We start from the raw sequence: 13,156 nt of genomic DNA, 5'->3' as shown, positions 1-13,156 counted from the left end.
GAGGGGGGGGGGGTGAAAAAAACAAATGTCTCCTTATACATCATTTTCCTTTCAGTGTGGGTTTGGCTACATTTTTCCACCAACAAACGGAATGATGGTGATTTCAATCAGTGAGAGACTCGTTTGCATTCGCAAAATGTGGGCTGTTGCTGCACTTTTTTTTTGCCTTTCAGGAATGTAGAGACAACCTGCGATGTTTCCCTCTTGGATTTTAGGACATGGGAGCTCAAGTCCAAAGTGAAACCAGGAAGCCATTTTGGATAATTCAATTTGTTTCAAATGTGTACTAAATTACCCAAAAAAAAAAAGATCCATATAAGAATTTTAATATCACTTTTTGTTTGAGTCACAGGTAGGCTGGAGCTTTAGACTTTTGGCGAGAAGTAGTTGCCATCTAATCACAAGGCACATAAACACAAACATTCACACTTATGGAAAATCTTCCATAAAATTATTATGCATGTTATTTTGGAATGTCCTCCATACAAGTAGGCCAGAGGTGATATTCAAACCCCGTACCTCCAAACTGTGATGCAGATGTGCTGACCACTTGGCTCCCGTGCTGCCAAAATTCTACAAATAATGATTATTAATGTTTTTTTTTTTGGGGGGGGGGGGCTTTTCTGTGTAGAAACTGACTGGTTCAAAGACTTCCTAGAGGGTGTTTGTTTGCATCGCTACATTCTGAAAGCTGTCCAGCGTTTTTTGACAGGGATCAATTCACACGCATGTCTTTTACTAATAGCGTGACCCTATAAATAAAAGCCAAAGACAATTGTGTCTAGAGAAGAAAACAATGCACCACAACCTAAAAGACTAAAAGCAAATAATAATAATAAATCATGTCACAAAATGACATTCCTGACAACCCCCCTCCAGTTTTAGCATGACATCATGTGTTTACTCCAGAGAGGCTTCAAATAAACTCCAAACCTTCTAGCCGAAGGGATTTCATTTGGGCTCCATGAGTTCTTTGGAAGTATTTTTCCTCAACAACAGTCCTCAAAACATTACAAATGGCTCCGTTACAATATTCAATGAAACGTTTTTATTATTTTTTTTGTCTACGGATTTAAAAGTCGGCAATGTGGAAAGCAGCAGATGTAAAACCACCTTCAACAGTAACGGGAGCCGGTATAATTCCAACCTCGGCGTGAGGTAACTTCCAAAACGTTGGAGGAGCACAATATTAGGAAGAAAAAAAAAACACAAAATTGAACACAGACAAGAATCCTAGCATTCCGCCATACAAAAAAAAAAAAAAATCGGACACACGCTGGCTTTTTCTGCCGTACTCGCTGGAGCTTGAAGAGGCAGTCTGTGTGCAGTCTTAGTTTTTTTTTTTTTTCTTATTCTTTTTTGCAAAGCTGAAGTCATTTCTTCGATGATCCTTGAAGATCGAACAATCCCTGTGACGAGATCTGCAGTTCAGAAACCACACCGGGCTAAGGCGTGTCTTCTGTCATGTCTAATAATAATAATCTTAATATCTGACCCCGGTCTAATCCATAGACGGAGGAATTTGGGAATTCCACGGGTGCTCCCACTCTAAGGTTGACCAAAAAAAAAAAAAGTTTGAATCCAAACCACCTTGGGGGAGAGGGGGTGGGGGGTGTCCTGGACACAATTCTTCCATCCTAAACTTGGGGAATGGGCCCACGAGGAAATGGAGGAACGTCGCCGCCTCAAAACAAAAAACAAGGCGGATTGACCTCCCTGCATCATGTTCATAGAAAGGATTAGAATGATTATGTTTATAGATGGGTGGGTGCATAATGGCTATCATAGATGTTACAAGAGGGGAATAAGAATGGAAATGGAGGACAGGGCGGGGGGAGGCATTATTTCCATGTATTGGCTGCATGGGAGATGGAGCGGGAGGGGATCATGTCCAGCAGGTACTCGCGCTGGCGCTCCACAGACGAGGTGGTCTTGTGGGCGGACAAGCTGGGGTTCACGTAGGCCATGGTCACACCTGCCGGGAGATAAAATGGTTACCCCAATTGTTTGCACGTGATGGTTGACGAAGCTCTGAAGAAGGAATTCATATCATCCAAAGTGAGCAAAATTTTTAACTCATAAGATTCCCGTGTGAGCTACCTGCATTGCCGCTGCCCTTCCTCCAGGCAGTCACGTTGCCCTGGTTACTGTTGCTGCCACCGGCGCTGACCTTCACCCCCTGCTGGAGCGAGCGCGCCGACGCCCCGTGCTTACTTGGCCTGCTGCTCAACGCCGCCGCCGTCACTGCGCTCTGCAGCTGCGAGGAATGACGCCGAGGTGAACAAAACGCGGCGACACGACAAACGCGCTTGTCCGCCAAACCGTGCTTACTTGCTTAATAGCAGAGTGATGTCCCGTCACAGATCTGTGCGGCATGGCGGCTCGGACCTGCTTGTACTGGTGAGACATCAGCACCTCGCTTTTGGACATCGAAGGAGAGGATGAGGTGGTTTTGGAGACGGGCGTGGCGGAGGAGGTGGTGGCCTGCTGGAGGATGCGCTGCTCGATCTCCTGCTCCTGCTGCAGCGCCTTGACAAAGGCCGCCTTCAGCCGGCTGGTGTGCTCGGCCTTCAAAGCCTTCTTCTGATTGGACGACATGCACTGGTTGCACAGGATGCTCCCGGCCTTCTCCTTCCTCCAGCGGGAGGTGAAATCGGTTTTACACTGGGTGCAGGTGTACGGCTCTTTGGAAATAGAGCTGGACATGCCGGCTGTCGGACCTAGATTGCCTGCGGGTGGCGTTGGGCTCATTAATACACATTACTGACACCTCAGACTTAATAACAGAACGAAAAGTCCACCCACCTCGACCGAGCATGTCCAGGAGTTTTTGCACCACTTCCTCTAACCCCAACAAGTAGATGAACTCATTATTGGCGGCGGAGGGCAGAAAATTGAACTCAGGGGCAGGAGGTTTGGGCGGTGGGATCTCCAGTAACGTCTTCTCCAGCTGCTTGCGAAGCGCGAGCTTGGCGGCGGCCTGGCGACTGGCGGGCGAGTCGTTAATGCCAGAGTTGGGCGACGCTGAAGAGCCTTTCATGCCCGTTGGAGACGCCTGGACGGAAGAGCAGAACCCACTTGAGCATCATGTACTTTCCCAATATTTTTGATTGCAATGTTCAACAAGGTGGGCTGTCGTGTCACCTGCGGGATGTTGACCAATATATTGCTGTTGGCCACGTTAGCCACCCGGATGAGGCCCTGCTGAATGATCCTCTGTCCTTGGACCTGGACGTTGGGCACGGATGCCCGCGGAGCCAGCAGCAGCGGAGGCGGGCCCGAGCCGCCGCCGTGCTGCTGCTGCTGCTGCTGACGCAGGCTGGCGATCTGCTGGGGAGTCACGCTTACAGGCTGATCGCACCACACCCAAGAGGCAGAATTGTGAGTGGAGTTGGGAGATTGAAGGTGGTCGTGAAGAATCTCCACACTAACCTGGGCTCCTCGGACCAGAGGAGGCATGGCGGTCTGAGAGCCGTGTTTGGACGGGACGTGTTGACCGCCCCGCACCAGAGGCGGAGGGATCACCGTGCCTGAGCTGCGACCCGTTACCTGTTGGACATAAATGAAACGCGTTGAATGTATCGGGCGACTTTGCCGCTCTGCATCACATGAGGTACCTGAAGGGGGCCTTTGCTGCCTCTTACCAAGGGAGGAGGAGTTGCCACAGATCCAGACACCTTGGGAATGGAAGAAAAGAAAATGTAGTCGCACAAAGTAACAACCCTGAAGGTATTTCGGATTATCATCACTCTCTTCATTTCTTCAGGTTCGACATGGATCACTCAATGAAGTGATCAGTGCCTGTCTGCCAAAAGGTTGACATCGACTACTCCACAACACGAGCTTTATCCAGACCCAAAATAGCTCGGGAGATAACTCCGTCAGATATTTATCTCCTGACCTAGCATGAACTTGAGCCTCCGCTTTCCCATTTGTCTTTTACCTTCTGAGCCGTGCTTTCCTTCTGAATCTGGCTCTGTCGTAGTTTCTTAAGCAGCACCAACTTGGCTTCTTGGAGTCGGAGCTCTTCTTTGAGCTGTTTGATGATTTGCTCCCGTTCCTCAGGAGAACTCTTCTGCATAAGAGGGGAAGAAAAGACCAATTAAAGATGGTACGAAAATAGACGGCAGCAAAGCGGTGCTGCTGTTTTCTCACCATAAGTTTTTCTGTGTCAGTCTTGCTGAAGCAATGGCCGTTCATCAGGGGACTGGACGGCTCGTTGTCTGACAGCACGATGACGTCGTCTGGTGATGGCGGCTGGCGCTCTCTCTTGATGTCACTGAAAGCATAAAAATAAGCGCTCACTTAACTTATAAATCTGTCATTGATTAGGGAAACGAAGCGGATCGTGCTCAACTTTGGGGGGCCGCAGTCTCGGCAGCACAGTACCTGTTGTTTTGACCGACTTCCACTAGGAGGCGGTATATAATTACAATTTTGGTCACCCTCCCAATGTGGTGAGAATGTGCTCTGAGGCACACGAGAGGACAAGAACCAGGAGATCAATAATAGAGTAATGGCGGCAGAGGGAGCAAGCGAGAGAATAACAAAGGGCCGTCTCAAACAAACAACACCATGGTTGCACAGAGGCCTCCCTGTCTCCCTTCTCATTTCAATGTCGACAAAAAAGTCAAAGTTGGAAGGAGACCTGGTTGAAGATGATTTGAGTGACGTGGAGGTTTTGGTTCAAAGCAAACTACGCGCCCACATTGGAAAGACTCATTGGGAACATGTCGAAGCTTGGGCCCGGTTCACCGCAGAGAACCTCGAGGCCTCACCTACTTCGTGGCCTAGTGGGCCACGAGAGCCTGGGCCTCGGCTCTCCCCTCCCTCCCAGCTGCCGACGCCAAAGTCACAAGTTGAGCCGAGCGGAGGTCCGCCGGAGACACGGCAGAGGGTGACAGTGATGGGGGGAGGGGAATACATGGCCAGGAGCCAACCTATTGTGTACACGCTCTCACTCAGTCACTCAACCAGTCGCTACTTGGCGCACCCCTCCCCCCAACGCTACTTGTTCATCTTTTATACTCCCGACTCGCTCACTTCGCACTTTGGCGCACACTTCTGTCTTCACATGTGCGTGGCTACTAAACCGCCACCGCCGTCTACCAAACAGACCTCAGCGGCAGGAAGCTGTACCGAAACTAAACATACACAAGACAGCAAAAGCCCCTTGAAATCGTTCAAGAGTTCTAAAAAGATGGCCAGCTCGCTCAAGTAGTTTTCTAGCGTCTTGATGACACTTTGCCCTTCTGCAGCCCTGAGGAGGAAGCCCTGTGCATTCCAGAAACATTTAAATTGTCAAAGACGGGACAAAACAAGGCTCATCGCTGCCACTCAGTCAGGAAGCGCTCCCGACATCAGGTTTGGTTATGTAAGGTTCCTGCATGCTTCGGCACACCATAAGCACGGCTCAATCAGTAACAGTTATTTGCAGCCACGACGTGAGCTTTGCATGGGGCTTTAAAATCAGCAAGGCAACTTAGGAGCTGACGAACCGAGATGAGGTTGCAACTCAAAAGTAGCAAGCGACCTGCAGGCTCCTCGTGGAAAAAGTCCAACATTTTCTCAAAAGACCTATGCATTGGTGACTAATGAGACGTACGCCGAGCCGAGGTTCAAAGGTGACCGAGTGAGCTGAGTCAGCTCTCAGTTTTCCACTTCGACTGCCATGGCGTCGCCGCACGCATTTATCTTTCATCACATGACATCAGGCATTCGTCGGCCTGGTCATGTGACACACCCCGCCATTCCTCCGGGCCCCTCCCTCGCCCAACTGCTCCTTCCAATGTGGAAACCATGGCAACGGCCAGTTGGAACCAGTTTGTGACACGTAGTCTTCATTTTGTGTGAGGAGCGAGGCAAAGCTCAGGTGCTGCCGTGGGAGAAAATGGAGCCCGGGTGCCCCCACTGTCACATCAACTCCACCCCACCCACCCCAACCCATAATGAGCGGCAGCCGCCCAGCCACTTCCTGTTTGGCGCTGGCTTGAGTTCGAGAGGAACCTGAAACTCCAGTGGACAGCTCTGCGCAACCACAAGGCATTGAGCTTGAACGCAAAGACACTAAAAATAACTTTATAAGCAAACTCCTCCCCCCTCGCGAGAAAGACGGATCAATGTGCCGTCTGCCACATCGCAAGTGCCATCAGGAAACGCTGATTATGGAAGATGGAGGACGAAAGGAGTTACGTGCAGACAACACTTATTGTACATGAGGAAATGTTTTCTTATCAGCGTCTTAAAGTGAAAGTAACAGTGTGTCAGCAAACAACATGGAGGCAAACGCCGTCCTCACCTTTTGGATGTGCTCATATCAACAGGCTCGTCCCCCGTCTGCACTTCCACCTTGATGGTGGCCTTCACCTCCCCGCTTTTTAAGATGCTGGCCGGCAACTTGGTCGACGGCTCGCTCTTCAATGTGTCGCCCTCCGCTTCGGCCCTATCCACGTCCGAGGGGCTTCCCTCATCGTCTCCTTTCTCCATCTTGGCCCGTTTGGAGTCCACGTCTCCCGTGCTGTCCTTCTCCATGGCCCTCTTCTGGCTGCGCGTTTGCCGCACCGCCTCCTCTGACATGGCTGCTCTCAACCTGGAGAAACGATAAAGGGAAAACCATGGCCGTTACAAACAAACTAAACGCTGAGCCAGGACCCGTAACGAGTGTGAGCGTGGAGACGGCATGTTAATCATAAATTCATGCTAACGTAGGTCCTCCTCCGTATTTGACTTCAAAATAGCAAGCGCCTCAGTCCCTCACCGAGCGTAAAGCAAGACATCAAAGCGTATCATAGCACTTTGCGGATTTAATGCAAATAATATGACCCCCCCAAGAGCTGGAAGCGTTATAGGATGGCAATCTGATGGGACGCTCAATATGTACTCTGTTTCATTGATTCTATGACATCACTGCCACATCAATGCTTTTATTTTTTTTTATCCATGATCTCACTTTTTTGAGCTCATTGTGAGTTTGAAAGCTGTCTAATAACTGTATGTGGTGTTCTTTTACTGAATTGTGTGTGTATCATGGGACAGTGATAATGGAGAGAGTGGATCTTGTTTCTATTGATAATTTCTCTTTCACGGGCATTGACAGTGTTCCATTTAGCTGAAACCTTGCCGTCTTAAAAAGGGTCCAGCCTGGATCTTGTCCTAGTGCCAGTGCCCCAGATGCTGACCCAAATCTCTTTCAGGACAGTAAGATGATGAAAGCCACTTCTCACATAACCTATTACGCAGCAGAAAGAGTGCAACATTCAAATTTAATCCCAACTAGGGCAGCTGCTGGCCACGAAGCTTTCTCAGCTCTCGCCGCCATCTAAAAAAAAAAAAAAAAAAGTCAACGTGGTAGAACAACAAGTGTGACATCATCGCATTACATTAATTTAGAAGCAGTGAGGTGTCTCGATAAAAACTGGTCCAAACGAGTTGCTCATTGTGGAGATTTACAAGTTCCCATAAAAGACCTACTCAGACAGTAATTACGTTGGCAGGTTTTGGAATGTTCAAATGACGCTCTGAAGCCTGTCAACCAGAATGCTAAGTAGGCGCGTCAACGTATCAATGGCGCACTCAACCAAAACCCAAAATCAAGTTCTCTCGACGATCAACTCCTCAAAGTAACATGAAACGACTTCTTTCTCCAATTCCAAATGTACAGCGAATGACTCAAAGAGCGCCGAGCCCCAAACGATGCTTGTAACTATGAACAGCTGAGATGCAGGTCAGCACAAACATGCCAGAAGAAGAAGGGGATGCCATCCTGAGCTCATCAGTTCCCGTTGCTAAGCAACAAATCCGGTAAACAAAATTGTTGGACATGCATGTGGCGCACATACAGTACACACTTGAGGGTAACTGTGTATGACTGGGTGTGATTGTTGCATCAGTGAGTTGCTTACTCCCGGGAGTTTTCCACGTCTCGTCTCTTGGTTTCTCCATGAGCTCTGGAGGCTTATGGTGTGTTGCGAGTTGTGAGCGCCTCCAGCTCATAGAATTGATTCCAACTTATTCACAGAGGACTGCAATGTCAAATATGGCTACATTTATCTTTGAATAGCTTCAAAATCTGGATGTTTATGTTGTTTTGAACGGTTTGGCAACACTTTTGAGGTAGCAAGCGACCCCCCCCCCCATGAAAGCAAATGGAAATCCCCTGACCTGGCTTGACACCACGTAGTCTTTCTACTTTTGTGTCCGGCTCTACAAGAGAAGATCAATGGCAAGGGCTTCATCCACCCCCCCCCATCAGGTAGCGTACGAGCCTCTTATCGCCAGCTCCATAATGATTTCCCCACTGGGACCCGACCGGGCCCAGTCAGCCGACACATTAACAGCCATTTTAAGAAGCCGAGGCTTTCCGCTCGTGTCTTTATGCTTCAATTAGAGACATGTGGGTCAATAATAGCTTCCTTTGGAGTTAGTCGTGTATTTTTTGGGGGGCAGGGGCGGGGTGGGTCATCACTTTAAAAACCTATGCATCTTTTCTTGGACAAACGGTTTTGCTTTGAGTAGGGATTTTGGCTTGCTGAGCATGCACAACAACAAAGTAATATTGCAAACCGGTTATTTCCAAGTCATGTGTCTCAAAGGGATTCACAAGCCCAAAGTTCACAAAAATATATATGTGATAAAAAAAAAAAAAAAAAAAATCACAGAAGGAGGAATCCCCCTTCCAGTATGACCAGCACGACCTGCAATAGATGCCAAGTGGGTGACATCAGTGGCAAGATATGATGCCATACTGTACATGCAATGAAACAATTACACTCTATTTTACCTCATCTGCTTTTAAGAAACAATTAATTCCATATAAATGGACAGAATTCATTGTTATCATTGTCATCGATTATATATGATCATGACAAAATGAGATGTACAAAATAATGTTAGAAGGTAACCTGCAGGCTTGGGGTGGGGGTGGGGGGGGATACATCTGAAGGAGTGCCATGTTGGGGAGGAAAGGGGTGGGGAGGGGGGGTCACGCACATGTGGCGAGTGGAGACGCGATCTAACTGTGCCAAAGTGAAAAACACGCTTCCTTGTCCTCTGTCACACCGCCCACACAAAAAAAACAGAAAAGGTAAGTATGCGTGTGTGCGCGTGCGTGTGCTCGTACATGATTACGTGCGTGCGTGTCCCTCCCTACTGGTTCCGTCCCGAACGGAAAGGGTTAAGCCCCTGCCATTTTAACGCCACTGACGGATCAGACCATTAGGGTGTTACCTAACAAAATGGAAGCCTTTAACCCTGAATTTGCCGGACTGACAGTGTGTGCTCTTGTGCGTGTGTGTGAGCAAGTAAGCGCCGGAGGCCAACTGAAGTCACAGTATGTCAGCACGTGTCCGCCTCGATTCAACGGCGAAACATTTATGATCACACACAAATGGAAGTGTTTATAATCACTCAATCAAATGATCATCCCAGTCAAATGACAAACATTCTTCCGAGCTTCTTTATTTTCGGGGGGACCACACAAGCCTCGGCGCCACTTCGAGTAATTGATTCACACTATTAACAGAGCCCATCTTATTGACCAAAAACATTTACTCGCCATAATTAAAAGGAACTGCCGGCCGCAGCAGTAATCTGAAATTACAGTCAAATCGGTTTCCCTATAATCCTCTAAACCAGAAGCCCAAAACCGCTAACACAACCAAGGGTCGGGACGCACGCAAACTGCTATCAGATTACATTTTTCAAAAATGGATGCAAGCAGGAAGTGACCGGAGAACACCAGGGGGGAAAAAGAAAAGCTAAAATGACTCCAACGTGATGAACATTTTTTTACTCTCCATAAGAAACACGATTTCGGTCAATCACGTCCAAGCAACAAGTGGTGCTGTATAATCCAGAGTGAAAAAAAAACACCTTGCCATGAAACAGTAAACCATGACAGCAGTTCGCCAAATGACTAATGCAACTTTTGAATTTATGAGCCAGATACAAAGTGATTAAAAACATTACATTGTTGTCTATTAGAAATATAATTGAGTGGCAGTATTGCTCCTTCAAGGAAACATCCAGACGTGCAGACGAGACACCATTTCAGGCAATACTGGTCATGCGGGTTCCACTTGGGAAAAAATAGGAGAATGGTAGGATGGAGGAAACCCGGGCCCAAACCCAATCCTCGTCTGTTACAAACGGCGCCTGGTATAAACTCCACACGTACATGTACTCGAGTCTGTAATGGTGAACAGATTAAATAAGAAATGGGTCAGTCAACCAAACGCTGAAGAGTTACCCTGAGGCGCGTGGGCAAAGCAATACAGTACACTGGTCACGGTCATGTGATGCAACATGGCTATAAAATGGCCGCTTTGCCAAAGACATAAAAAAAAAAAAAAGTCAATAGGAAAGTGTCAACGTGCCAGTACTTATGCGTGCTGCCAATGTTTTTTGGGCGCCACTCTAGTTTCACCAACACTTCCTGTTAACCTTTTTCGCAATGACGGAGCATTCGACCACTTTGTTCAACCGCATTCCACAATGGAAGAAACGAGATGAGAAATGTTTCACCACAGGATGGATCAACAAAACGGTACGACCGCCATATAAAAAGCTATCTCTCCAGGTATCATTGTCATCTTAGCAGGTGCTGGAAATACAAAAACAGTTTCAGATAAAATAGTAGCTCTTGAGTCATGCATGTCTGCTCACATCATTCTCAGTGAGTCTTTTCTATAATAAGACCCCCCCGCCCCTCGCAAATCCATAGTCCATCATAAAATGCAAAGCGACATGCCCCAATCGCCAGGCCGAGGGAGGCAATTTGCTCTCGTGTGAAAGGCTCCTTGTTCGGAACTGGGACCTCCAAAATCCAATGACTCCAAAATATTCCAAAACAACACACACATTATTAGGTGCCATACTTGTCGGTAGACATACATCTCACCAGACCTCATTTTCATCCAGCCTTAAAGGATTAACTCAGCGTGTGCGTTTTCAACGTGAGAAGAGAAGAATTTGCAGGGGCAGTTAGCGTGACATAAGAGGAGTCATTTAAAGCCAACAGACAAGCATTATATTTAGCATATCTGCACATGTGGGTAGTTTCACACTTTACTTACACTTTTCCATTGCAATGTTTTGTATCAAAGCAGCTGGGAGGCAAGTGTTTGGTATATCTGCCTCCCAGTTTTGAGATTCTGTGTTTGAACCTCAGTTCAGGCGTTCTTCTGTGGAGTTTGCATGTTCACACTGTGACTCCCATGGGTTTTCTCCAACATGCTAAAAACATGTTTGTTATGCTCACTGAGGATTCCAAATTGTCCACAGGGAATGAAAGTTAGTATTGGCTGACTATCACAGAATAAGGTACTCATTAGGCGCCTTCAAAATGCACATATATGCCAAAGTAAATTTACATAAATTTGATATTAGGATATATTTCGCTTTATGAAATGCACATTTTGCTTTGACTTGAAGCCGGTGCGTAAAAGCCTATTTCAATATGAATGTGATTAGCATTTAAAACAATGGTGTAACGCACCGAGAACAAAGTGTGGTGAGCACAATGATTTGATTACGTGGGCAGTTAATCCGTCGTGGAGCAAAAAGAAGAAGAGACAACACGTACACCCCGACGGAGGCACAAGCGTCCACCATTACGCCTCCATAAAAGGCTTTTCACGGTTGAGCTAATATGACAAAGTTTTAGGCTCAATAGCTTTACGGGAGCGTAATAATAGCACCTCGGCGAGCAGAGTGCAAACACACACGCACGCACACACAAAAACAAGTCTTTCCCCCACGACAATGAGGGGAAAGTGGGCTGGTGTTGAAATAAACTTGGCAACTTTATAAAAGCAAAGAAAAAAGAGAAAAAGAAGCCATCTCGTGGCTTGGTAACAACAACCTGCCCATCTGTCCGGGTTGTAACACCGTGGCTAACTAAAAGGCGAGCTAACGACCACTGGTCATTAACAGCATCCTTTAGATAATAGTAAATAAAAAACAACACGCTCTCCCCAAGCGGCGAGTTCTCTCTGGGTGTACTAGTGAAACTACCATAAATAAAGACGTGTGATATTTGGCTGGGGGTACGTGTCCGAATAGCGATACACACGACAGACAATGAAGAGCGACCTGATCCCACGGAGCTAACAAGCTATGTTAGCCTGCTAATGAGCTGATGCTAACTCTCTGGACACTTGCCTGCCCAGACACAGTGTCGCTAATTTGATTCTTCACACGGACCAGTCTGGCGTTAATTAAACACGGAAATTCGTGCATTTCGCCTACTTTGATGGTATCACAGCCCACGCGTGGGTTAAACACACGTCATAACTTACTATTGGAGCATCCTATATGAAGTTTCGCCGGTGAAGTTGGTGTTAATATTCCGAGAGTTTGGAGACTACGCACACCGCGGCTGCGTTGAGGTGTGAGTGCACAAACAGTTACCTTGCGCGATGCTGCTAGGCTAGCTGCGAGCTAGCATCGCCGGAGAAAGTTCCCCCGTGTCGCCGCGATGTGATTGTCAATACAAAACGTGGTGGAAGTTGTTACGGAGGAGCAATGCTTGGACTTACGCAGTCCAGCGGGTGCCCGGTCGAGTTCCCCCGTGGTTCCCAGGGGTGTTGATACTTGTATTTTGCTGGCTTCTGCGTTTAAAAAAAAAATAAAGAAAAAAAAAAGAAAATCCAGGGGAACCCCTCTCCTCCGTCCGCTGCCACTCCGGTTGCTAATGTGTGCCACCACCACAGGCGACGTCATGCCGCGTTCATAGACACCTCGGAAATGTTGCCTTTCCGACTTCTCTGCTGTTGGGGGGAAAAAAAACATACTGCAGAGTTGCACTGACCTCGTGTGTAAATAAAAATAAAGCATGCAAATAGATAGAAGGGTCGCTGATATAATTTCAATAACTGTAAAGACATTTGGAAAAAGTCGTATTTTCCAAAAGTCTTTGGTACAATATTTTGGCAAAAACAAATATTTGCTGTTGTGTCAACGCAAAATGATTGGCTGGTAAAGGGTCGTCAGTGCGACCTCCACTGGACATAATTAGCAACTACAGTTTAAAGTATGCACACGTCATGAGCCGCAATATATAAATATAAAGAGAAACATTTACTCTTGACAATATGTCCAACATTGCAACAGTAAACATCCCTCTGCAATATTTGCATATGTACTGTTTTTATGTAGA

The 13,156-nt window shown here is 47.2% G+C and overlaps 1 protein-coding gene across 1 annotated transcript; it reads right to left on the bottom strand.

The window, feature by feature from the left end:
* Positions 1–1,033: 1,033 nt before the first annotated feature.
* gatad2ab (GATA zinc finger domain containing 2Ab) lies at positions 1,034–12,727 on the bottom strand. The gene is made up of 11 exons (XM_088393438.1): positions 12,537–12,727; positions 6,299–6,589; positions 4,156–4,279; positions 3,944–4,075; positions 3,618–3,677; positions 3,433–3,549; positions 3,145–3,351; positions 2,806–3,055; positions 2,332–2,729; positions 2,101–2,257; positions 1,034–1,975 (listed from the first exon to the last, which is right to left on the bottom strand). The coding sequence occupies exons 2-11, from the start codon at positions 6,574–6,576 to the stop codon at positions 1,842–1,844; spliced, it is 1,857 nt and encodes a 618-aa protein (XP_088249564.1). The 5' UTR covers positions 6,577–6,589; positions 12,537–12,727; the 3' UTR covers positions 1,034–1,841.
* Between the last annotated feature and the right edge of the window lie 429 nt (positions 12,728–13,156).

The sequence above is a fragment of the Syngnathus floridae genome, chromosome 13 (genome assembly GCF_059516105.1).
Source record: "Syngnathus floridae isolate MCC-2025c chromosome 13, RoL_Sflo_1.0, whole genome shotgun sequence".
Classification (NCBI taxonomy): Eukaryota; Metazoa; Chordata; class Actinopteri; order Syngnathiformes; family Syngnathidae; genus Syngnathus; species Syngnathus floridae.
This window is presented reverse-complemented; position numbering and strand designations above follow the sequence as displayed.